The 26,251-nt window shown below is 46.6% G+C and overlaps 1 protein-coding gene across 1 annotated transcript; it reads right to left on the bottom strand.

The window, feature by feature from the left end:
• Positions 1–11,433: 11,433 nt before the first annotated feature.
• LOC100276059 (uncharacterized) lies at positions 11,434–12,480 on the bottom strand. The gene has a single exon (NM_001149940.2). It carries the CDS (start codon positions 12,391–12,393, stop codon positions 11,839–11,841), a length of 555 nt encoding a protein of 184 aa, NP_001143412.2. The 5' UTR covers positions 12,394–12,480; the 3' UTR covers positions 11,434–11,838.
• Positions 12,481–26,251: the final 13,771 nt, after the last annotated feature.

The following is a 26,251-nucleotide window of genomic DNA, read 5'->3' as shown; positions in this document are numbered from 1 at the left end:
GGATACAAGGCCCCACTGCATTGGGATCCAGCCATGCAGTGACTGCACTTACACCCACCATATCTAGCATGAGAAACTTCGTTTCAGAGCAAGCAGGGAGTATGTCCACAGATTGGTTAAATCATGTACTAGGCTTGCCGATTACTATATTTCGGTATGTGTTTAGTACGTTCAAACACTTGATACAATGTATTCACATGTTAATCCTTATTCCAATTTGTTCCACATATAGGCCTCCCTCTCTAGGCGAGAGGGTCCCACTCGGTGCTCCGAGGCGGGATCCCGAAGTCGAGAGGCAGAGCTCTCGGTCTACTGGACCGTAGCACCCTCTAGGAGTCCTCGGATCTCACCGTGGATTCGGCGTCCCTTGGTGGTGGATGGCTCCGGCATGGTGCAGAGTAAGATTGTTGTTGCGCTGAGGTTCTGACTGGCCCTGTGAAATGACAGAGGGGCTTCAGCCTCGACATCTTCCATGATGCGATGATGGATGTCGCGTGCCTTGGCGCGTGCTCCCTCGTCGAGAGCCTTACCCGCTGCTTCCCGCTCGAGAACTTGCCGAAGCTGTTGCAGCCGTTGTTGTTCCTCCCCGAGTTTGGCGTGTAGTTCGTGGAGCTGCTTGAGGTGGGCCATGTGACTCCTTGGGGTGTGAGGAAAATGGACCCGGGCTATTTGGCTAAAAGGATTTTGGTGTTTGATAATCAACATAACCTGTGAACTAATGCGTTTGGTAGTGTTTGTATTTATAGTTCACAGGATGCGAATAGAATTGGACTAAAACACTGAGGATGCAATATCTAAAGACATAAAAGATATGTAGAAGCTTGACAGGACCGCGGTCTTGTTGCTTCTGTTCATCTGCAACTCTGCGTGGGGTAGGTATATGCATTGAATGCTCCTGTCCTCTGTGGACTTCGGCTGAGTCCTACCTCGGGGTTGTCTTCCTTACCCTAGACGTGCTCGGGCGAGGCAGATACAACGGTTCAGGGGGAGAGGGGACCTCGGCTAGGACGAGTATTCTCCTGAGAACACACCCTGTCCGAGGGCAGGCTCGGGCGAGGCGGAGCTATGGTGACCCCTGAGAGGAGTCTCGGGCGAAGCGCGGTTTATGATCCTTTGTACTCGGGGAATGTGTCTTGATGGCAGTTGTTGGACACCAAATGTGTCTCGCGGACGGTCCGGCCCTGAGGCCGGACGGTCCGCGGTCCGGACTGTCCGCGGTGGTGGCGCGGACGGTCCGCGTGTGCGCAGAATCAGTTAGGGTTCCTAGTTTCTCGCGGGATTTGTTACCTAAAACCGCGGGGTTAACTCGGAAATCAGTTTGAAGCGGATCTAGACCTCCCCCTTTATATAGATGAAGGGCTACGGCCGATTGAACCCCCAACAATCGAACAAATCAAGTCTATTTCTCGTTTTTACCTTACGCATTAGGAATAGTTCTAGTCTAGTTCTAGGTTAGCCTCTCAATCCTCAAATCCTCCGCTTCTCTTCGACTCTACGTCGATTAGAAGAGTCTAGGTTGGCCTGCCGAGCCTAGACAACCCCTAGGATCTCTCCTCCCCGACGGGGTCCCTCCCGGGAGCGAGATCCAGGCGCCGCCGGCGACCTTTCGCCGCCCCCTGCGCACGCGCGGACCGTCCGGCCCTAGGGCGCGGACCGTCCGGCTGTCAGGAAGGGAACGCCAGCCTCTGTTCTAGGTCGCGGACCGTCCGGTCCCTAGTTGCGGACCGTCCGCGCCTGTGCAGAGAGCACCGCCGCCTCACGCCAGGTCGCGGACCGTCCGGCCCTGTGCCGCGGACCGTCCGCGCCTGACCAGAGAGCACCACCACTGGTTCTTTTGAAGTGTTTGGCGCCTCCAAAAAGGTGTCAACATACTTTTTGGCGACTCCGCTGGGGAAGGTGTTTAGATCTACTAAAAATCAGGCCCTCAAATGGCCGGTTCTAAAGATCACACCGATATCTCCCCGGACAATATCCTGAAGCCGGCTGTTGAAAGTCTGACGGCCGATGAGCAACAGCAATACGAGGACTACATGCGTCAAGCGAGGGAGAAATTCTTATCACAATACACGGTGGATCGCCACCAGAAAGTTGTCAAACATGGAGAGACCGACGTCGCAGCTCTTCTATCTTCGCTTCAAGTCCCCAACGTAAGTAAACCCGACGACATCCAATTTATTAAACAGTATGTAGATCAGCAGCAGGATCAAATGAAACAACAGATTGTAGGGTTAGAGGAGTCAATTAGAAAATTAACACGTACGTTGGAGAAGTCTGTTGCTCCTAGTTTTCTATCATATGAGACTAGTAACAGGATATCTATGTCTAATACATCGGCAACAAATGGGGATTTGCAGCCCCAGCCATTATATGGTATGCCGATGAACTCATATACAGGACAAGTACCACCACCGCCATCCCTGCTTGGTAGATCGGCACCCATGAACACGGTCGGACCGTCCGAGCTTCTGCCCGGACCGTTCGGCCCATATGAAGACCGTCCGGCTTGCTCTGCCGGACAGTCTGGGGCCGCCTTAGGACCACCGCCGTCCCTGATTGGCAGACCGGTGACCCTGGACGTGGTCGGACCGTCCGAGCTTCTGCCCGGACCGTCCGGCCCTTACGCGGACCGTCCGGCTTTCCCTGCCGGACAGTCCGGGCCCGCACCAGGACTACCACATGGCGTCCCGATAATGGCGAACGCAACCGGTCAGTTCGGATTTACCACCGGGCAAGCTGGATATGCATACGCAGAACCTGTTGTTGCACACCATGCACCAAATTATTACACACCACAGCAGCAGTATGTTTCGCCCTCTACATATTTAAACCATAACGTACCATACAACCACAGACCGATCAACACTATCGATCGGTCACGGCAAGAAGGTCGGTATACTAATACCCGACCAAATGAGCCCCATGGCCCAGGATCCGGTGGTCTGCCACCGGATGCAATGGAAAAAATTAGGGAAGAGATGACTGAACTATTTCGAGATAAGTTCGGAGTTAGTGTAGCCAGAGTAGGGCAATCATACCAAAAGCGGTATACTCACCGGTTTGACAATGTCCCATATCCACAAGGGGCAAGGATACCAGAATTTTCCAAGTTTTCTGGTGAGAATGGGAGGAGCACACACGAACACATAGGCCAGTTCCTAGCACACCTAGGTGAATTGGCCGATGGAGAAGCATTTCGTGTTCGGTTATTTTCTCTATCCCTTACTGGTACCGCTTTTGCATGGTACGCCGCCCTGCCTCCTAATTTCATTAATTCCTGGAATGAGTTAGAAAGTAAATTTCATGAACATTTCTTTGCCGGGGAATATGAATTAGGACTAGCTGACTTAGCTTCAGTTCGACAAGGACGCGAAGAATCGGTTAATGATTATATCCGGAGGTTCCGGGACACTAGAAACCGATGCTTTCGGATCCATGTCGCAGACAAAGAGCTAGCAGGATTAGCTTTTAATGGGTTGCTATCCTACTTAAGAGACAAACTAGATGGGATCCAGTTCTTTTCGATAGCCCAGCTACATCAGCGGGCTTTAGCCTGTGAAAGCCGATTTAAAGAGACATCAAAATCGGTCGCCCGTACTATACATCTAATAGAGCGTGATAGTTCAGATGATGAATCCGCAGATGTATATATCGCTGAGTTTATTTGGCCAACAAAGGCCAAATCTTCAGCATGTTCTTCCTTACAGCCGGTTCAAAAGAATCGGCAAGAAGAGATTAAATTTACCTTTAATGTTGCCAAATGCGATAAGATATTTGATGAGCTACTTAAAAATGGCAACATTAAATTAACTCATACTATCCCTCCTATAGATGAATTAAAGAGATGTGCTTATTGTAAGTGGCATAATTCTTTTTCTCATGCCACCAATGACTGTAATGTTTTTCGTCGACAGGTACAATCAGCCATAAATGAGGGTCGATTGGCTTTTCAGGAAATGCAAGTGGACACACAACCATTTCCTGTTAATACAATAGATATCGCATGCAAAAAGATCTTAGTTCGGCCCGAAATGGCCGATAAAGGCAAAAGCAAAGACATCATCATTGGTAGTCCTCGCACGTCGAATATATCACAAAAGGAGATTGTTCGAAAGGTTCCGGATGATAAGGCAAAAAAGTCCGGAGGCACCGGGGGGCAGGCACAATTAATGAGTCAAGCACGACAGCCTGTCCTGAGCATCACGGACGATCTGGCACCTACGTGCGGACGGTCCGGTGTTCAGATAGACGGTTCGGCTAACTCTGCCGGACAGTCCGCCTATGCCCAAAGGTGTCAGCCTCCACACAAAACCTTAAAAGGGAAGGAGACACAACGGCGAAGCACAAATGGTCGGCTGATCAAAGCTGACTCTACTGTTGATCAGTTGCTCTTCAAGAATACTAGCGAGAAGACCGTTCTACGTGATCGGTCAACGAAGAAACCTCGGTCACCTACTAAAACGAAACGGGTAAACAAAACGGCCCGAAAGGCGACACAACAAGCATCGCCTATTCATCCTATGAGGCCAGGGTACTTTCCACCCGTTTACTCATCGTCAGTATATTATCCTGTTCAAACATGGAATGGTACGATGATGAATCCATGGTACATGTATAGTCCCTTTGTCTATCCATACTGGGGGGCACCTCCATTCTATTCCTTTTGATTCAGTGATCAAACGGTCATGGCCGAGAAAGATAAAATCTGAAACGGCCGTTATACATTGATGCTTTATTAAATGATCTCAATATTGAAAAGTCGGTGACTTACATCAGGTTTAGTTCATATGCTTTTGGTTCGTCAACCTTCACCAAAAGGCAGGGGGGCATATGTTGGACACCAAATGTGTCTCGCGGACGGTCCGGCCCTGAGGCCGGACGGTCCGCGGTCCGGACTGTCCGCGGTGGTGGCGCGGACGGTCCGCGTGTGCGCAGAATCAGTTAGGGTTCCTAGTTTCTCGCGGGATTTGTTACCTAAAACCGCGGGATTAACTCGGAAATCAGTTTGAAGCGGATCCAGACCTCCCCCTTTATATAGATGAAGGGCTACGGCCGATTGAACCCCCAACAATCGAACAAATCAAGTCTATTTCTCGTTTTTACCTTACGCATTAGGAATAGTTCTAGTCTAGTTCTAGGTTAGCCTCTCAATCCTCAAATCCTCCGCTTCTCTTCGACTCTACGTCGATTAGAAGAGTCTAGGTCGGCCTGCCGAGCCTAGACAACCCCTAGGATCTCTCCTCCCCGACGGGGTCCCTCCCGGGAGCGAGATCCAGGCGCCGCCGGCGACCTTTCGTCGCCCCCTGCGCACGCGCGGACCGTCCGGCTGTCAGGCAGGGAACGCCAGCCTCTGTTCTAGGTCGCGGACCGTCCGGTCCCTGGTTGCGGACCGTCCGCGCCTGTGCAGAGAGCACCGCCGCCTCACGCCAGGTCGCGGACCGTCCGGCCCTGTGCCGCGGACCGTCCGCGCCTGACCAGAGAGCACCGCCGCTGGTTCTTTTGAAGTGTTTGGCGCCTCCAAAAAGGTGTCAACAGCAGTCTTAGGGTTAAGCGTGTTTTAGGAGGCGTAATCTAGGTGCCCCTAATTACGGTAACCAACACTATGGGTTTTCGAATTTCTAAAAATTCATGACAACTTTTCAATCTTCCTTAATGGTTCCTGTTCGAAGGTTGTGATCCAAATCTCTCTTCATCTGGTTTTAGTTTGGTTCTTTTTGGTATTCTATCTGAGTCTACAGGCTGCGTACTGTGTCGCTTCTGAAACTTCTGTTTTCAGAAGCAGTGATAGCACAGCTGCGTTGGCTTTTAGTTCATTTAAAGTGCAGCTCGTGTAGTCCTACTACAACATCAAGTCAGTATGCAGTTCGATGGAACCCGTGCCTACATGTCCTTCTACAGAGAAGTTGGTTTCCTTCCTCGAATTTTCAGTAGCATCATTAGTTCAACTGCATTGGTTTCTTCAGAGTATAAGTTCAGTTCAGCATTGCATCAAGGCTATAATAGGCTTTGTGTTGCTACTCTGTTCCCTTGTTTTACTCTCTGTTTTTCTTCTGAAGAAATAAAAGATAGAAATATACAGTTTCATAAATAACTGAATTTATTTACATGTAGATCTGCCTTTTGATATTGATCTGTTTCTCCCCCAATTTCAGCCATCGCCTCACCAAAAGTCGTTCTGTCGTTTGGGATCCACAACTGACTCCTATGGAAGGGTTTTCTCTCGTGGTGGAATGTTCCCACATGCCAGTAATTATGGGGGATCCTTCACTAGCTTTGGCCTTAACGGTAGAAGTTCTATCTTGATCTAGAAAGGGCACAGAAGGGGAAGGGGTAATGCACTTATTTGCAGCTGCAATAATGGTCCGCTTGACTTTCTTACAACTAAGTCTAAGAAGCAACCAAAGGATAACAAGCCTACTACAGGAGTTGGTCCTGAGTTATACAACAAGCCTAACTTTGTTACAGAGTACACAAATGCCATGTTTTTCTGTTTTGGCTAGCACCACAAATGGAAACAAGAAATTGGACTCAGCCTATCATGAAGCTATGAAGGAAGAGCATTATCCCATTTTTCTGTTATCTACTAAGGGCTTGTTCGGTTATTCCTACACTACATGGATTGGATGGGATTGGAAAATTTTAGTAGACATTTTGACTTGCTATGGATTTAAACCCATCCAATCTCCTCCAATCCACATGGATTGAGATGAAACCGAACAAGCCCTAAGTAGTTTTCCTGGCTAATGTTAAAAATTGGAACAATATATATAGAGGTGAGGTGAAGTGCCAGTGCACAATTTTATGGTGTTGCTGAGATGATTGAATCAGTGGACTTTGAGAAAAGTGTAGATTACTGGCAGCAAGATAAGTGGACTGGTCAATTTCCTGTGAAGTGGCGCATAGTGAAGGATGTCCCCAATAATCTTTTCCTACATATAATTCTTGAAAACAATGACAATAAACTTGTAGCAAACAGCTGAGATACACATGAGGTATTTAGACTTATTGCTCTATCTCCATTTACTTAATTTGCATTTGAGTTTGCCCTTGTACATAATCTTGTTCTTTGACTTAGGAAATGAATGTCAAATATTAGTTATGATGTGCCACTATCATTCATGTTTCATTTTAGCTCTTCATATATTATAGTATAAAAGTAGTGTCTATTTGATGTGACGCCTTAGCCTCTAGTAGGTGAAACTAGAGCAAGGACTGAATATTAAGCAAGAATGAATAAAAATAGGTAAGAAAAACATAAAACAAACTTTCTTAGCAAACTTCTTCCAAAAATGAAGATTAGAAACTCTACCCTTGTATTTTCTGAAATATGTACCTCCAAAATGGCCTTCAATGGAAGGTGGCCACGAGAAACAGTATTGCTCTAGGAGGAAGAATGGGTATTTGTACCAAAACCATCACTGGCGATTTTATTAAGGAATCGTCAGTAAAAATAGATTTGCACTGTCGATTCACTTAATAAAACCACCAATGAAAATCGTGTATTTTCATTGGCAATTTTATTAAGTGAACCGCAAATGCAAATCTATTTTTCACTCGCGGTTCCTTAAGCTAACTGTCAGTGAAAATGGAAAATTTGCATTGACGGTTTTATTATGTGAACCGTCAATATAAATATGTTTTCATTGGCGGTTCTTGAGTCGAGACCGTTATTTTACTTTCATTTGCTCGTCGTGATAACTGAAACCGCTTGTAGAAATTAGTGCGCAGAGCAGACATAGATCCGTTTTGTACTAGTGAACCTCCAGATTGTATAATCTAACATAATAACATGTCTGCTTATTTCTCATCTAAATTATTTAAGTTGGATTATATAATCTGTATAGATTATAATCTAAACCAAGCAGACCTTTAGAGCAACTCTAAAAGGATGCTAAAAAGTTTCCAAAAAAATATTATTGAGGGCAAGCTAAACAATTTTAGAGGTGAATTATAGTGCATACTCCAACAATTCCCTTAAACAAAAACTGAAAATAGGTCAAACTTTAAAAGATGAGCTTCATCTTGGCCCCTTTGCGCTTCTTTGTGCTGTGTGTATGATCTTTAATAAATGGGCCTTTGTCTGGCAACGTCCATGCACCCTTCTAGACACACAATGTGCTGCACGTCGCCAGACAGTTAGGTTCACCCACCTATGCGTGTGCGACGACGCGAGCGGATTGGGGAGGATCGCACACACGTAAATATGCAGGAGGAGAGAAGCCAGATGCGTGACACGGAAATTTTGAGGGAAGGATAAGGAAGATGCTGGAGTAAGGAAAATAATTTTCTTTTAGGAAGCTGCTGGAGTAAGGAAAATAATTTTCTTTTAGGAAGCTATTGGAGTAAGGAAAATAATTTTCTTTTCTAATATTTGTTTTGGGATACATTTACAACTTCTTTTGGAGTTGCTCTTAGTTAGGGGCACAAAAAGTGTAATAATCTATACTACTATATTATGAACCTAATGTTGCCGCCCTAGCGATACCATGGCTCCGCCCAGCCCTCCCCCTCACCGTACGATCGATCTATGCCAACGCCTGGGCACAGATCTTGCCCACACCGCGCGCCCCGCCTCACCGTGCTCTCGCCCGCTCGTCCCGCGCGACTGCCGCCCAGCTCCCCCCGCCCCCATTCCCCGCGGCCTCGGTGCCGAGTCGCCTGTCAGCGCTGAGAATCCGCGCGCCCCAAGCTCCACGACCCTGTTCTCCGAGGGTGCTCCCATCCTACGCGCCGCTACCCATGCTTCCCCCATCGGCGCTAAGCCGCCTAGTCGCACCGAGAATCCGCTCGCCCCGCACGGCTCCGTTCTCCGATTTGGAAACGCCGGCTTTCTTGTTCCACGACTGTTAGCTCCCCATTACCCGCGAATTTGCAATTGGAGATCGATGCCACGATCGACGCTGATTTGATAATGCCGAGTGAAAGGGAAATAGTCTCAATATTTCCTATAATCGGTTTTGGTGTTTGACGACCATCACAAACCTTGTGGACTGACCAGTTTGCCCAGTTGATCATTTCATAGGTGCATAAGTTCATCTACAACCATTCTAAGTCGACTGTCCGGAATACCGTAGATTATTCCGGACAGGAGAAGCTTTTTGGAAAAATACCTACGCGCGGACCGTCCGCGGCACCAAGGTGACCCTCGGACAGGAACACTGCAAAAACACAAGTCTACACTACGGACCGTCTGACGGAGAAGCGAGCACCGTCCGAGACCAAGCGCGGACCGTCTGGCCTCACGCGCGGACCATCCGGTCGGTGAAAACCAGAAAAACCCGAAGGTGACGGGTTCGGTAAAATGTAATTTTAGCGTCCTCGCGGACCGTCCGGGGTGCACGACCGGACCGTCCGCGACTGCTTTATCTGACATCTGATGATGCATTTAATGCATAGTAGCCGTTGATATAGCCGTTACTGTTGACCGTTGCAATTTGAGTCGTTGATGTGCAAGGGCGAACCGTCCGGACCAAGGGCGCTGACCGTCCGCGGTCGGCAGAAAGGGAGCAACGTCTAGGAAATGGTCGGGGGCTATAAATACAACATCAACCACCTCCATTCAATATACCCAAGCACTCCAATCCTTCACATTCAATATAAGAGCTAGCAATCCATTCAAAGACACAATCAAAGCTTCCAATCTCTCCAAGTTCCACAATTGAGACAAGTGATCATTAGTGATTAGTGACTTGAGAGAGTGATCTGTGTGTTATTTGTCGCTCTTGTCGCTTGGCTTTTGCAATCGTTCTTTTTTCTTTTCCCATTCTTATTCTCAAGTGACTTGTAATCAAAGCAAGAGACACCAAGTGTGTGGTGGTCCTTGCGGGGTCTAAGTGACCCGTTTGATTAAGGAGAAAGCTCACTCGGTCTAAGTGACCGTTTGAGAGAGGGAAAGGGTTGAAAGAGACCCGGTCTTTGTGACCACCTCAACGGGGACTAGGTTCTTTGGAATCGAACCTCGGTAAAACAAATCACCGTGTTCATCCGCTTTATTTCTTAGTTGATTTGTTTTCCCTCTCTTTCGGACTCGGATTTAATTCTAACGCTAACCCCGGCTTGTAGTGTGTGCTTAAGTTTATAAATTTTAGATTTCGCCTATCCACCCCCTCTAGGCGACTTTCACCGAGTGCAGCTTCCAAATCATGCCGACATCTACGCACGCCAAATGCGCAAGAGCGCCCAGGACGACGACATTGGTGCAAAGAATCGTGTTATTTTTGCTGCACCCAGGTGGAGTGTGTGTCATGTGAAGACGACATAGCGTGCGACCGAGATGTATGTCGCGACGACTTTGGCGGTTGTCGTCGAATCTGAGGTCGAGTCCAACTGTGGCCGGAGGATCCCCAAGATTGTCGCGCTCGCGACGGCCAGAGATCCGTGCCCGCGACGACCGGAGATCCGCGCCCATACCCCCTGTACCCCATGTAGATTGTTCCCTCCCCGAGATAGAGCGTAGCATCGCCGTCGTTGTCCTCGACTATTTCAAGAAGGTATATGGCCACGTCGAGCCCCTCCTCAAGTGGTCCAACACTGACATCGACGAGTTCATTGACTTAGATCCGGTCTATGGGCCCCAAGTCGGTGCTCCCCTTCCCCGGTAATTTAGGCCCAATGAGTTCATCGCCTTGTATCTCAGTCATGACTCATCTGAGGCCAACCTCGGATGGGATACGCAGTCACGCCTCGCCTGAGGCCATCCCCGGGCGGGAGACGAAGCTACGACTCGCTCGAGGCCACCCTCGGGCAGGAGACTCAGTCATGGCTCGTTCGAGGCCGTCCTCGGGCGGGAGACTCAGTCACAACTCGCTCGAGGCCACCCTCGGGCAGGAGACTCAGTCATGGCTCGTTCGAGGCTGTCCTCGGGCGGGAGACTCAGTCACAACTCGCCCGAGGCCACCCTCGGACAGGAGACGTAGTCACGGCTTGCCCGAGGCCACCCTCGGGTGGGAGACACGGTCATGTCTTGCTCGAGGCCTCCCTCGGCCGGGAGACATAGTCATGGCTCACCTGAGGCCACACTCGGGTGGGAGACACAGTCACGGTTCAGGAGACGCAGTTACGACTCGTCCGAGGCTGCCCTCGGGCGGGAGACGCAGTCACACCTCGCCTGAGGACGCCCTCGGGTGGGAGACACAATCACATCTCGCCCGAGGCCAACCTTCACGAGAGACACAATCACTAGCCCGAGGCCACCCTGGGGCGGGAGACATAGTCACGGCTCGCCCTCGGGCGCCCTCGGGCGGGAGACACAGTCACGGCTCGCCCGAGGGCGCCCTCGATCGGGAGATGCAGTCGCGGCTCGTCCGGAGGCCACCCTTGTGTGGGAGACACAGTCACGACTCGCCCGAGGGCATCTAAGGCAATGCTCCGAAAGGTGCCCAACTCCGCCGATCAGACAGATCGGCTAACCAATTCTACATTTGCTACACGGATTTTGCATATCACAATAATGTTTGTCGTTCCGTATCTATGTTTTATTTAAATTTTGTACTTACATCGCAACGCACTGACATATAACTAGTAACCTATATAAATTTGTTAGGTCGACAGCTGGTCCGTTGCTCAACTAGTCTCAACTCCGGCACCCATGCATGGCAAACATCATTCACGTGCGTATCAAATGCGGTAAACATGCAACGATCGATAGATACAGGTAATAATACATTTTTTTGAAAGAAAAAAAAGGAGGAAAAAGGACAAGCAACACAAAGTCACAGAGAAAGACGATAGATACGTGCATCTTCACGCGTGGTTACGCGCGAGATGCGTCGCGCAACGGTGCCCTGCAACCGCGCACAGTACCCGGCACGACGACAACACGCGCGCGCTCGCGTCTCCGTCTCACTTGCCGGCGGCATCGGCGGCGGCGGCGGCTGGCTTGTCGCCGTTCTCCTCCTCCTTGTTCTCATTCTTCTTCTTCTTCTCCTCCTCCTCCGCTTGCTCGTCCTCGTCAGCGAAGGCGGAGGCGGGGAACGAGCGGCCGATCCCGACGTTGGACTTGAAGTAGATCTTGTCGCGCTTGTCCCCGTCGAGGCTCATCTCGACGATGGGCACCCAGAGCATGACCTGCTTGCTGCGCACCCCGGTCATGCGCTTCATCCGGCCGTCCTCCACGTACGCGGTGACCTCGGCGTCGTAGCGCACCCGCGTGCCCGTGCCGCGGAAGTAGTGCTCGTAGGGGGCCTTCTGCCGCATCCACACGAACCCGGTCTCGCGCACCCAGCCGCACTCCTCCAGCCCCCGCAGCGGCATCACGCCGCCCGGGAAGCCCAGCGCCTGGAGCATCTGCTTGGAGTGCGCGAAGCAGGCCTCCGCGCCCGTGATGACCTCCGCGCCCTCGCGCTGCTTGTTGCCGCCGGCCGCCGCGGTCTTCGTGGACACGGTGAGGGAAGCCATCGCGCTGCTAGCTAGCTAGCGGATCGGAGCGGGTGATCGATTGGAGGGAAGGGAAGGCTCGGGCTTCGCTGCCTTCGAGTGTGTTTGTTTTTTGCGTGGTGCAAGTGAGGCTTGTGGGAGGGGTGTTTTATAGGGGAGGACGGGAGGTACAAGATCGGAGTGAGTATAGTAGTAGGTGGTTGGGCGTTGAGCTACAGGCACTGGTCAGTCAGATCGTGTTGGGGGTTGCTCTGTTATTAGCTGACCAACAAAGCGCGAGACATGACGTTTGGCGCCGAATGGGTGCACCTAAACGCCCACCACATGGAAGTTGCCACCCGCCCTGTGTCCTGCACGAGGACATGCATGCTCTCCGGACCCTAGTGATCTGCTTGTGACAAGAGCAACTCTTGCAAAGTCAATAACTAGTCCCTCAAAAGAAAAAAAAATCCAATAAATATCTCTACTAAAGCCATCAAATTTAAGTGAACCCTCACATCTCTCCTCGGTCTGGGAGTCTCCTTAAGAGCAAGTAGAATAATATGTTGTAAACATACTCTGAATACTGAGGTAGAGAAGAGAAGAGGAGAAAAAACTCAAAAAGCGATCGAGTTATAAATTTATAGCTGGCTTTGACATAAGAACCAATAAACTTTGTGAAAGAGACAAATAAGTCATATATTAACAGTGAAAAGTTAACTACTATACAGATGTGCTAAAAGATAGGCTGTAAAAATCTTTACAATTAGCAATTAGCTATATTATTAGCCTTGCTTTGAGTCCCTCAAATTTTCTATTGCGGTCGTTTTCACTCTGAACGCGCAAGAAACCATGTCCACCCGGACCCCAGGTCCTCTGCTCCATCATACACGAGCCTCTTCCACCGGCATGGTTCCTTTTGGTGACGGAGCTTGTAATTTTTGACATCTAGGGTCACTATCTAAGTTAACCCGTATCAAATCATATACATACCCATATTTTTAGAACCGAATGATAATAATACGTCTTACATAAATAATGTTCTTAATAATTAAACGACTTGATAAAACAGGACACAGTAAGAAATAGCCTAACTACAAATGATTTCGTCTACCGACGTTGCTCACTAGGACTAAATATGTTAGACATTCCAAGCAAATTATGGATATGAACTAAATATGTTATTAATTAGAGAGAGAAAAATAATTTAGAACAAAAATACGCACCATACCACTTGCATTGATACGAGGCAATGGAAGTACTTTTTTTTCAAAAAGTAACATCCATCAATGGTCCTTAAACATGGCATGTTGTATCACATCGGTCCTTGAACTCTTGAAACCCGAAGAAAAACAGGTGCTGAAACTTGGCGGGCTATTCAAAATCGTTCAATATAGGGTTTTGCTTAAATCAGACGTCGATATTGTGTGCCATTACTTGGGTCCCCGAACTTATTAAAATGTTGTGTCATTTGAGCTCCCGAACTTGACATGTTGTGTCAATTGGATCCCAAACTTTCTCTAGTGTGCTCCAACATGGCACGCAAGTGACGGTTGTGGAGCTACTACGACGCACGGTTGGTTGGATGTGCTAAATACTGAGGTTGTCTCCGTCAACATCCTCTATATCCATCATCTACATTATTCTCTGAAAGATTTCATCCTCTATACCTCCTTCCTCTCCAACAACGTCCTCTAAATACTATAAAGTCTATATAATGAATGGATAAAGCATATAAAACGATAAAGAATCTTGATATCAATATGAATGATACCGATTGAACTTGATACCATTATATGTGATACCAACCGATGAATTGTACCACTCGTAGTTGAATCATATTGCTTTTATTCGAGGATTCTATTTTCCTTCAATGAGAGTACTACACACATTATAGGCAAGGGCGGATTTACGACCGGGGATGCCTGGGTTGCAGCCCCGGTCGCGGCCCAGTAACACGAGTAATAGGCCCATCACGATTCCGTGTGAGCTCTGCCTCGTGCCATGATTCCCAGCCCCGCGTCTACCCTAAACCAGCCACCGCCGAGGAGCCACAACCACCCAGATCCAGCACCGGCAGCATGACGTCGGCACCGGCCACTGCGGCACCACCCAGGCGCCCACCGGCCCATGGCCCCACGCCCCGACAGCCGACGTCGACGGCCCCACGCCCGGAGCCCCGGAGCACCGCCGCCGCAGCACGCAGACGCAGCGGCGCAGCGCAGCTCGCCTGGAGCGGCTGGAGGCCGGAGCCGCCGCCCGCCGACGCCCGACTGGGTGGCTGTATCATTCACCGCCGAGGCCGCAGCGACGCTCGCCCCACCGGTGCCCGGACCCGGAGCACTGGCGAGGCCAGACTGCCCGAGTCAGAATAGCTCCATTTGAAGTGTTTTCTTTCGGTTTCCTTGAAAAATATATTAATACAAGTTTTTTCCAGATTTGCTTGCTTTGCAGGGAGCGGGGTCATAGTCTGAAGAACTGTCCTGACAAAAGCGAGGGAAATTTGAAGAAATTTTGCTATAACTGTGGTGAATCTAGACACTCTCTTTCCAAGTGCCCCAAGCCCATTGAGAATGGTAATCCTCACACACTTATTGTAGACATTCCAGGTGCTCTATGCCTGCTAGCCGTGTTATCATCGCTTATGTGGTTTCTACGTGCAGGGGGGTACGGATTTTGCAAGTTGCTTTATCTGCAATCAGCAAGGGCATTTGAGCAAGAACTGCCCTGAAAACAAACATGGCCTCTATCCAAAGGTACTTCATGATACTCATGCCTTCTCAATTCTCATGATACTGCGAATGGGTATGGCTTCGATTATGCAGCAATACCCTTTGGTAAACAAATATGACATGTGCTCATGCCTAACATGAAGTGTTTTTGGTTAATTATCATTCTTTTTAGTTGCTAAGCTGTTGTGGTTATCCGCAGCTTGAACACAGTTTTTTCTTGTTTTGCATAACGATGCATCATGCAAACAAATGGATTCAGAAATATTCAAGTATATGGGGAAATTTGATGAGATGCCAAGTAGAGGAATTCTAGAATTTTTTCTATGAATTTTAACTGATCCGCCTTTAAATCCAGCTTGAACTCATCTATACAATTCCCTCTTATGGTTATCCTTGCTCAGAATTCAGATCTGAATAGCTCATATAAACTTCTTGATTAATTTTGTAGTCCCATTAGAAAAAATGAATAAAAAAGAAGCTTGTATTGTTTCTGTCACTCGTCACTGGGAAGTCAGCCCCCCCTTTATCTCATTTCTGGATCCGCCACTTGTTATAGGATTACAAAAGTGTTAGTCTCAAGGAGACCAATTTATAGAGTAACCTCCCCAAAAGTGTGCATACAAGTTTGGAATACGTGTAGGAGACATACACTTGAAATTTTAATGTCAAGATACCACATAAAGGATGATGTCATGTGTAGCATTACTTTAGGTGCTATTTTGGGCTATGCCATCTATAATTTCAACTTTAGCACATATAAATCAAAATGATACCACTAATAGAATCTAAGAAACACTTGTAAAAATATGATATCATTTGTTAGGAATTTTAGAGAGCTATGTGACATGCTCCTAATCATTTTTAGACCATATAGGTTCGTTCCATGGGTATGAGTGAGATCGAGCAATCCTACCATATGATTATTTTAGTATATGCATACCTAAATATTTAAAACAAAATGCATAGCAAAACTAGATATATAAGGTAAACTAGAGACCCTTGTAAGATATGCATATCATTAAGAAGATTAAAAACTAGTTACCTAATCATAGGTGGGAATTTGGGTCCATAGTTTTCACTATCACACTTAGGAATAGATTTGATCTAATGTAATATACCCCATGATATATATATATATATATATATATATATATATATATATATATATATATATATATATCCAAATGTTACCAAGTCTCTAAATTTCCTAAAGTTCATTGAACTCCTCACTTCCCTCTTTATTATACAACCAAAAGAAAATCAATGCCCTTTCACTAATCTAAGTCTCCAACTTCTCCATTGCCATTAGAGCTAGCTGATTCTGAACCCTTTTGGACATTTCTTTTAAGTCATCTATGGAGCTTCATCAACTAGGACATGTGAGAGCACCTAGAGGGGGGGTGAATAGGTGATCCTGTGAAACTTGAAACTTAATGCCACAAAACTTGATTAAGAGTTAGCACAATAAAACCAAGTGGCTAGAGAGGAGTTCTTGCAAGACACGATAACCACAAGAAGATCAATCACAGATAGACACAGTGGTTTATCCCGTGGTTCGGCCAAGTTCAACACTTGCCTACTCCACGTTGTGGCGTCCCAACGGACGAGGGTTGCAATCAACCCCTCTCAAGCGGTCCAAAGACCCACTTGAATACCACAGTGTTTTGCTTTGTTTACTTTATCCCGCTCGTGAGGAATCTCCACAACTTGGAGCCTCTCGCCCTTACACTTTGATGTTCACAAAAAAGCACGGAGTAAGGGAGGGATGAGCAACGCACACAAGACACAAAATCAGAGCGACAATACGCACACAAGTCACAACACGAGCTCTCAACACAACTCAAAGAGTTCTCTACTCAAATGGAACTCTAGTTGCTATCACAAAGAATCGAATGCGCGGAATTGAAGTCTTGGTGCTTAGGAATGCTTAGAGAATGCTTGGTGTCCTCCTCCATGTGCCTAGGGGTCCCTTTTATAGCCCCAAGGCAGCTAGGAGCCGTTGAGAGCATTCCAGGAAGGCAATTCTTGCCTTCTGTCGCCTGGCGCACCGGACAGTCCGGTGCACCACTGGACACTGTCCGGTGCGGATTTCTTTCCTTCTTTAGCGAAGCCGACCGTTGGAAATTCAGAGCCGTTGGCGCACCGGACACTGTCCGGTGCCCACCAGACAGTCCGGTGCCCCCTTCTGACTGTTGGCTCTGCCACGCGTCGCGCGCGGATTACGCGGCCAACCGTTGGCTGGGCCGACTGTTGGCTCACTGGACAGTCCGGTGCACCACCGGACAGTCCGGTGATTTATAGTCGTACACCGCCGTCGAAGTCCCGAGAGCAGCCAGTTGACAGACGCCAGCCTGGCGCACCGGACACTGTCCGGTGCACCACTGGACAGTCCGGTGCACCCAGACCGAGCAGCCTTTTGGCTGTACACAGCCAACTTCTCTATAATTGTTTCTCCTGTTTCTAGCACTTAGACACAATACATTAGTCTTGAAAACAATTTACTAAGTCTAGAAACATACCTTTAATCTTGATTTGCACTTCTTGAGTCCTTGGCACAATTTAACACTTAGGCACTTGTGTTGGACACTTAATCACCAAAATACTTAGAAATGGCCCAAGGACACATTTCCCTTTCAATCTCCCCCTTTTTGGTGATTTATGCCAACACAATAAAAAGCAACGAAAAGAAGTGCAATATCAATGCAAATGAAAACTCAAATTTGTTTTGATTCAAATTTGGCACATTTGGATCATCCTTTGCCACCACTTGGTTTTGTTTTTGCAAATCAAACTTAATTCCCTATCTCTAAGTCAAACACACTTGTTGAGACATAAAGAGAGTTGTTCAAAGATTTCAAAAACTCCCCCTATTTCCCATAATCAAATATTCTCCCCTCAAGAGATCAACTTTTGACAAAAAGAGACATTTAGAAGTTTGACAAATCAAAAGTCCTAACACTACTATTTTCAAAATTCTCAAGTGGTAGCTGATCCATTTGTTGCTTTGCCCCTTAATTTCTCCCCCTTTGGCATCAAGCACCAAAACGGGATCAATTTTGGCCCTTTAACCCCATTGCCTCACCAAAATCTTCAACGAAGAGTAAAAAGGCAAGAAGAGTGCAAAGATGAACTTGGAATCAGTTACTCTTTCATTGGAGTGCAGTGGAAGTCTTGCATGGTCCAAGTCCACCTTTTCCCTTTCAAACCTCCTTTGAGACTAAATTAAGCAAACTCAAGCACACAGTTAGCCTCAAAGGGTCAAGTTGTAGCACATCTCCCCCTAAATATGTGCATCACTTGCAAATGGACTTGTGAGGTCCGGGGAGTGCTTATACAACTTGAGCACCAAAAAAATGCATTAAGGAACATGATCAAGGCATAAAACACATGTATGCTATAAATCAATCCAAGTTCCGCGAATCTAAGACATTTAGCTCACTATGCAGCCTGCAAAAGGTCGACTCATCTAGAGGCTTGGTAAAGATATCGGCTAGCTGGTTCTCGGTGCTAACATGAAACACTTCGATATCTCCCTTTTGCTGGTGGTCTCTCAAAAAGTGATGTCGGATGTCAATGTGCTTTGTGCGGCTGTGTTCAACAGGATTATCCACCATGCGGATAGCACTCTCATTATCACATAGGAGTGGGACTTTGCTCAGATTGTAGCCAAAGTCCCTGAGGGTTTGCCTCATCCAAAGTAGTTGCGCGCAACACTGTCCTGCGGCAACATACTCGGCCTCAACGGTGGATAGGGCAACAGAAGTTTGTTTCTTAGAACTCCACGACACCAGGAACCTTCCTAAGAATTGGCACATCCCCGATGTACTCTTCCTATCAATCTTACATCCAGCATAGTCGGAGTCTGAATATCCAGTTAAGTCAAAGGTAGACCCCTTTGGATACCAGATCCCGAAGCAAGGCGTAGCGACTAAATATCTAAGAATTTGCTTCACGGCCACTAAGTGACACTCCCTTGGATCGGATTGAAATCTAGCACACATGCATACGCTAAGCATAATATCCGGTCTACTAGCACATAAATAAAGTAAGGACCCTATCATAGATCGGTATGCCTTTTGATCAACGGACTTACCTCCTTTGTTGAGGTCAGTGTGTCCGTCGGTTCCCATTGGAGTCTTTGCGGGCTTGGCGTCCTTCATCCCAAACCGCTTGATCAAGTCTTGTGTGTACTTCGTTTGGGATATGAAGGTCCCATCCTTGAGTTGCTTCACTTGGAACCTAAGGAAATAGCTCAACTCGCCCATCATCGACATCTCAAACTTTTGAGTCATCACCCTGCTAAACTCTTCACAAGACTTTTGGTTAGTAGAACCAAATATTATGTCATCGACATAAATTTGGCACACAAAAAGATCACCATCACAAGTCTTAGTGAATAACGTTGGATCGGCTTTCCCAACCTTGAAAGCATTAGCAATTAAAAAGTCTCTAAGGCATTCATACCATGCTCTTGAGGCTTGCTTAAGTCCATAGAGCGCCTTAGAGAGCTTACACATGTGGTCGGGGTACCGTTCATCCTCGAAGCCAGGGGGTTGCTCCACGTACACCTCCTCCTTGATTGGCCCGTTGAGGAAAGCGCTCTTCACATCCATTTGGAACAACCTGAAAGAATGGTGAGTAGCATAGGCTAACAATATGCGAATTGACTCTAGCCTAGCCACAGGAGCAAAAGTCTCCTCAAAGTCCAAACCTGCGACTTGGGCATAACCTTTTGCCACAAGTCGTGCCTTGTTCCTTGTCACGACCCCGTGCTCGTCTTGTTTGTTGCGGAACACCCACTTGGTTCCCACAACGTTTTGCTTGGGACGAGGCATCAGTGTCCAAACTTCATTTCTCTTGAAGTTGTTGAGCTCCTCTTGCATGGCCAACACCCAGTCCGGATCTAGCAAGGCCTCTTCTACCCTGAAAGGCTCAATAGAAGAGACAAAGGAGTAATGCTCACAAAAATTAACTAATCTAGAACGAGTAGTTACTCCCTTGCTTATGTCACCCAATATTTGGTCGACGAGATGATTCCTTTGAATCGTCGTTCGAACTTGGGTTGGAGGTGCCGGTTGTGCTTCTTCCTCCATTAAATGATCATCTTGTGCTCCCCCTTGATCACACGCCTCCTCTTGATGAACCTGTTCATCTTCTTGAGTTGGGGGATGCACCGTTGTTGAGGAAGAAGGTTGATCTTGCTCCTTTTGTTCCAGTGGCCTCACATCTCCAATCGCCATGGTGCGCATTGCGGCCGTTGGAACGTCTTCTTCATCTACATCATCAAGATCAACAACTTGCTCTCTTGGAGAGCCATTAGTCTCATCAAATACAATGTCGCTAGAGACTTCAACCAAACCCGATGATTTGTTGAAGACCCTATATGCCTTTGTATTTGAGTCATAACCTAACAAAAAACCTTCTACAACTTTGGGAGCAAACTTAGAATTCCTACCTTTCTTCACTAGAATGTAACATTTGCTCCCAAATACACGAAAGTAAGACACATTGGGTTTGTTACCGGTTAGAAGCTCATATGAAGTCTTCTTGAGGAGGCGATGAAGGTAGACCCGGTTTATGGCGTGGCAAGCCGTGCTCATGGCTTCTGTCCAAAACCGTTCGGATGTCTTGAATTCACCAAGCATCGTCCTCGCCATGTCTAGTAGCATCATGTTCTTCCTCTCTACCACACCATTTTGCTGTGGTGTATACGGAGTAGAGAACTCGTGCTTGATCCCTTCCTCCTCAAGGTACTCCTCCACTTGAAGATTCTTGAACTCGGACCCGTTGTCGCTCCTTATCTTCTTCACCTTGAGCTCAAACTCATTTTGAGCTCTCCTTAGGAAGCGCTTGAGGGTCCCTTGGGTTTCAGACTTATCCTGCAAAAAGAATACCCAAGTGAAGCGGGAAAAATCATCAACTATAACAAGACCATACTTACTCCCTCCTATGCTTAGATAGGCGACGAGTCCGAAGAGATCCATATGAAGCAACTCCAGAGGTCTTGATGTGGTCATCACATTTTTGGTATGATGAGAGCTTCCCACCTGTTTGCCTGCTTGACAAGCTGCACAAGGTCTATCTTTTTCAGAAGTAACATTGGTTAGACCTATTACGTGTTCACCCTTTAGAAGCTTGTGAAGGTTCTTCATCCCCATATGTGCTAAGCGGCGATGCCACAACCAGCCCATGCTAGTCTTAGCAATTAAGCATGCATCTAGACCGGCCTCCTCTTTTACAAAATCAACTAAATAAAGTTTGCCGTCTAGTACACCCTTAAAAGCTAATGAACCATCACTTCTTCTAAAGATAGACACATCTACATTTGTGAATAAACAGTTATATCCCATATTACAAAGTTGACTCATAGACAACAAGTTATATCCAAGCGACTCAACTAAGAATACATTAGAAATAGAGTGCTCGGATGAAATAGCAATTTTTCCTAGTCCTTTCACCTTGCCTTGGTTCCCATCACCGAATATGATTGAATCTTGGGAATCCTTGTTCTTGACGTAAGAAGAGAACATCTTCTTCTCCCCCGTCATGTGGTTTGTGCATCCGCTGTCGATAATCCAGCTTGATCCCCCGGATGCATAAACCTGCAAGGCAAATTTAGGCTTGGGTCTTAGGTACCCAACTCTTGTTGGGTCCTACAAGGTTAGTGACAATTGTCTTAGGGACCCAAATGCAAGTTTTATCTCCCTTGCATCTTGCCCCTAACTTCCTAGCAATCACCTTCTTATCCTTTCTACAAATAGTGAAGGAAGCATTGCAAGTATGAAAAATTGTAGAAGATTCATAGTTTACTTTCCTAGGAACATGAACAACATTTCTTCTAGGCATAACATTTTTCCTAGCCAAATTTCTATCATGCATAATAGAAGAACTAGAAGCAATCATGGCATGAGAATCAAAAGCATCATAACTTTTATAAACATTCCTAGAATGTCTCCTATCATGATACATGAAAGCATGGTTCTTTTGAGCACTACTAGCCATAGGGGCCTTCCCTTTCTCCTTGGCGGAGATGGAAGCCTTATGGCTTGTTAAGTTCTTGACTTCTCTCTTGAAGCCAAGACCATCCTTAATTGAGGGGTGTCTACCAATCGTGTAGGCATCCCTTGCAAATTTTAGTTTGTCAAATTCACTCTTGCTAGTCTTAAGTTGGGCATTACGACTAGCCACTTCATCATTCAAATTAGAAATTGAAACTAGATGTTCACTACAAGCATCAACATTGAAATCTTTACACCTATTGCAAATTGCAACATGTTCTACACAAAATGTTGATTTATTAGCTATTTCTAACTTAGCATTCAAATCATCATTTATGCTCTTTAAGCTAGAAATAGAGTCATGGCATGTAGACAATTCATAAGAAAGCATTTCATTCCTTTTAATTTCTAAAGCAAGGGATTTTTGTGCCTCTACAAACTTATCATGTTCTTCATACAAGAGATCCTCTTGCTTTTCTAATAACCTATTCTTATCATTCAATGCATCAATTAATTCATTAATCTTATCAACCTTAATTCTATCTAGGCCCTTGAATAAACATGAATAGTCTATTTCATCATCGCTAGATTCTTCATTACTTGAGGAAGCGTAAGTACTAGTATTATGAGTGCTTACCTTCTTTTCCCTTGCCATGAGGCAGGTGTGATGCTCGTTGGGGAAGAGGGCCGACTTGTTGAAGGCGGTGGCGGCGAGTCCTTCGTTGTCGGAGTCGGACGACGAACAATCCGAGTCCCACTCCTTTCTAAGGTGTGCCTCACCCTTAGCCTTCTTGTAAGCCTTCTTCTTTTCCCTCTTGTTCCCTTGTTCCTGGTCGCTATCATTATCGGGACAATTAGCGATAAAATGACCAATTTTACCACATTTGAAGCATGAGCGTTTCCCTTTTGTCTTGTTCTTGTTGGAATGCTCCTTACGACCCTTTAGCGTCGTCTTGAAATGTTTGATGATGAGGGCCATTTCTTCATCATTAAGCCCGGCCGCCTCAACTTGTGCCACCTTGCTAGGTAGCGCCTCCTTGCTCCTCGTTGCTTTGAGAGCAATGGTTTGAGGCTCTTGGATTGGGCCATTCAACGCATCATCAACGTATCTAGCCTCCTTGATCATCATCCGCCCGCTTACGAACTTTCCAAGTATCTCCTCGGGCGTCATCTTGGTGTACCTAGGATTCACACGAATATTGTTCACAAGATGTGGATCAAGGACAGTAAAAGACCTTAGCATTAGGCGGACGACGTCGTGGTCCGTCCATCGCGTGCTTCCATAGCTCCTTATTTTGTTGACGAGGGTCTTGAGCCGGTTGTATGTTTGGGTTGGTTCTTCGCCCCTGATCATTGCGAATCTCCCAAGTTCGCCCTCCACCAACTCCATCTTGGTGAGCATGGTGACGTCGTTCCCCTCATGAGAGATCTTGAGGGTGTCCTAAATCTGCTTGGCGTTATCCAAGCCGCTCACCTTATGGTATTCATCCCTGCACAATGAAGCTAGAAGAACAGTAGTAGCTTGTGCATTTTTGTGAATTTGCTCATTAATGAACATGGGACTATCCGTACTATCAAAGTGCATCCCATTTTCTACTATCTCCCATATACTTGGATGGAGAGAGAACAAGTGGCTACACATTTTGCGACTCTAAAATCTGTAGTCCTCTCCATCAAAGTGTGGGGGGGGGGGTTTACCGAGGGGAATGGAAAGCAAATGAGCATTAGAACTTTGCGGAATATGAGAATAATCAAAGGAAAAGTTTGAATTAACCGTCTTCTTTTTCTCGTAGTCGTTGTCATCGTCCTTTTGGGAAGAGGAAGATTCGTCGCTGTCGTAGTAGACTATCTCCTTGATGCGCCTTGTTTTCTTCTTCCTCTCGTCTTTTCTTTTGTGGCCCGAGCCTGAGTCAGTAGGCTTGTCGTCCTTTGGATCATTGACGAAGTACTCCTTCTCCCTATCATTGACCACCATCCCCTTGCCCTTAGGATCCATCTCTTCGGGCGATTAGTCCCTTTCTTGAAGAGAACGACTCTGATACCAATTGAGAGCACCTAGAGGGGGGTGAATAGGTGATCCTGTGAAACTTGAAACTTAATGCCACAAAACTTGATTAGGAGTTAGCACAATAAAACCAAGTGGCTAGAGAGGAGTTCTTGCAAGACACGATAACCACAAGAAGATCAATCACAGATAGACACAGTGGTTTATCCCGTGGTTCGGCCAAGTTCAACACTTGCCTACTTGAATACCACGGTGTTTTGCTTTGTTTACTTTATCCCGCTCGCGGGGAATCTCCACAACTTGGAGCCTCTCGCCCTTACACTTTGATGTTCACAAAGAAGCACAGAGTAAGGGAGGGATGAGCAACGCACACAAGACACAAAATCAGAGCGACAATACGCACACAAGTCACAACACGAGCTCTCAACACAACTCAAAGAGTTCTCTACTCAAATGGAGCTCTAATTGCTATCACAAAGAATCGAATGCGCGGAATTGAAGTCTTGGTGCTTAGGAACGCTTAGAGAATGCTTGGTATCCTCCTCCATGCGCCTAGGGGTCCCTTTTATAGCCCCAAGGCAGCTAGGAGCCGTTGAGAGCATTGTAGGAAGGCAATTCTTGCCTTCTGTCGCCTGACGCACCAGACAGTCCGGTGCAACACCGGACACTGTCCGGTGCGGATTTCTTTCCTTCTTTGGCGAAGCCGACCGTTGGAAATTCAGAGCCGTTGGCCCCCTTCTGACCGTTGGCTCTGCCACGCGTCGCGCGCGGATTACGCGGCCGACCGTTGGCTGGGCCGACTGTTGGCTCACCGGACAGTCCGGTGCACCACCGGACAGTCCGGTGATTTATAGCTGTACACCACCGTCGAAGTCCCGAGAGCAGCCAGTTGACAGACGCCAGCCTGGCGCACCGGACACTGTCCGGTGCACCCAAACCGAGCAGCCTTTTGGCTGTACACAGCCAACTTCTCTATAATTGTTTCTCCTGTTTCTAGCACTTAGACACAATACATTAGTCTTGAAAACAATGTACTAAGTCTAGAAACATACCTTTAATCTTGATTTGCACTTTTTGAGTCCTTGGCACAATTTAACACTTAGGCACTTGTGTTGGACACTTAATCACCAAAATACTTAGAAATGACCCAAGGACACATTTCCCTTTCAACATGAAAACTTTTGAGCCCATTTTCCTACATTTTGTGACTTACCATACCGTATAGCTGCAAAACATATTGGCATGCACCCATACCAGTGTACCTCAATATGGCCTAAAAACACTCTAAGACAATAGTATTGCATGCCGACAAAACTCGATTATGGCCTAAAAGACCGCTCTAAGACAATAGTATTGCCGACAAAACTCGATCCGGACGAGACATCCTAGCCATCTTCGATCTGATCATCCCAACTAGGGGTGAAACGAGTTAAGTACAAATACCTATTTTTATACGAGTTCAGACATTTTTACTTGGAACAAATATGGGTAGTATTCAGATAGTGCAACTTCAGTTTGAATTGGATTCGAAGCGAGGACTATCTGGTAAATATCCAAATATTTGGATCATATATGGGTACCTTTTTCTACGTTATATTATATTTTTATAACACCATAACTTTTATGTATGGACTTGAATAAATATAAAGTTTATATGAAAATCACAGAGCTCGAAGAAATCCACAAAACTTTATAGTATATCATATTATTAAACACATCCTCACATCGAAATCATTAAAAATGATATCCAACTTTATATCAAAGTAACATACTACATATCACATGTGTAACTCCAATACTGAGCTTAGGCAAAGAGCCCCTTGAATCATATCATTGCCTATCATTATGATATGTTGCTACTTGTTTTGTTTTTGTTGTACCCGCATTACATACGACAAATTTATGTGGATACTAGTATAATGTCCGTGCGCTGCGACAACAAATAAATATTTTGATAAAATATTAGCGCATAATGATTACATGGAAAAGGTAAGGTTTATCATGTCTAGTTGTTAGGTGAGACGTAGAAAAAAGACAGATCTATGTGCTTCCTAGTTGTTAGGCGAGAGGCGAGACATAGAGAAGAAAAACAGATCTACATATTTTGCATGTGAAGCATGACACACAATTAGAACATGTGTTTCGCGCGTGAAGCGTGACGCATG

The sequence above is a fragment of the Zea mays genome, chromosome 1 (assembly GCF_902167145.1).
Source record: "Zea mays cultivar B73 chromosome 1, Zm-B73-REFERENCE-NAM-5.0, whole genome shotgun sequence".
Lineage (NCBI taxonomy): Eukaryota > Viridiplantae > Streptophyta > Magnoliopsida > Poales > Poaceae > Zea > Zea mays.
This window is presented reverse-complemented; position numbering and strand designations above follow the sequence as displayed.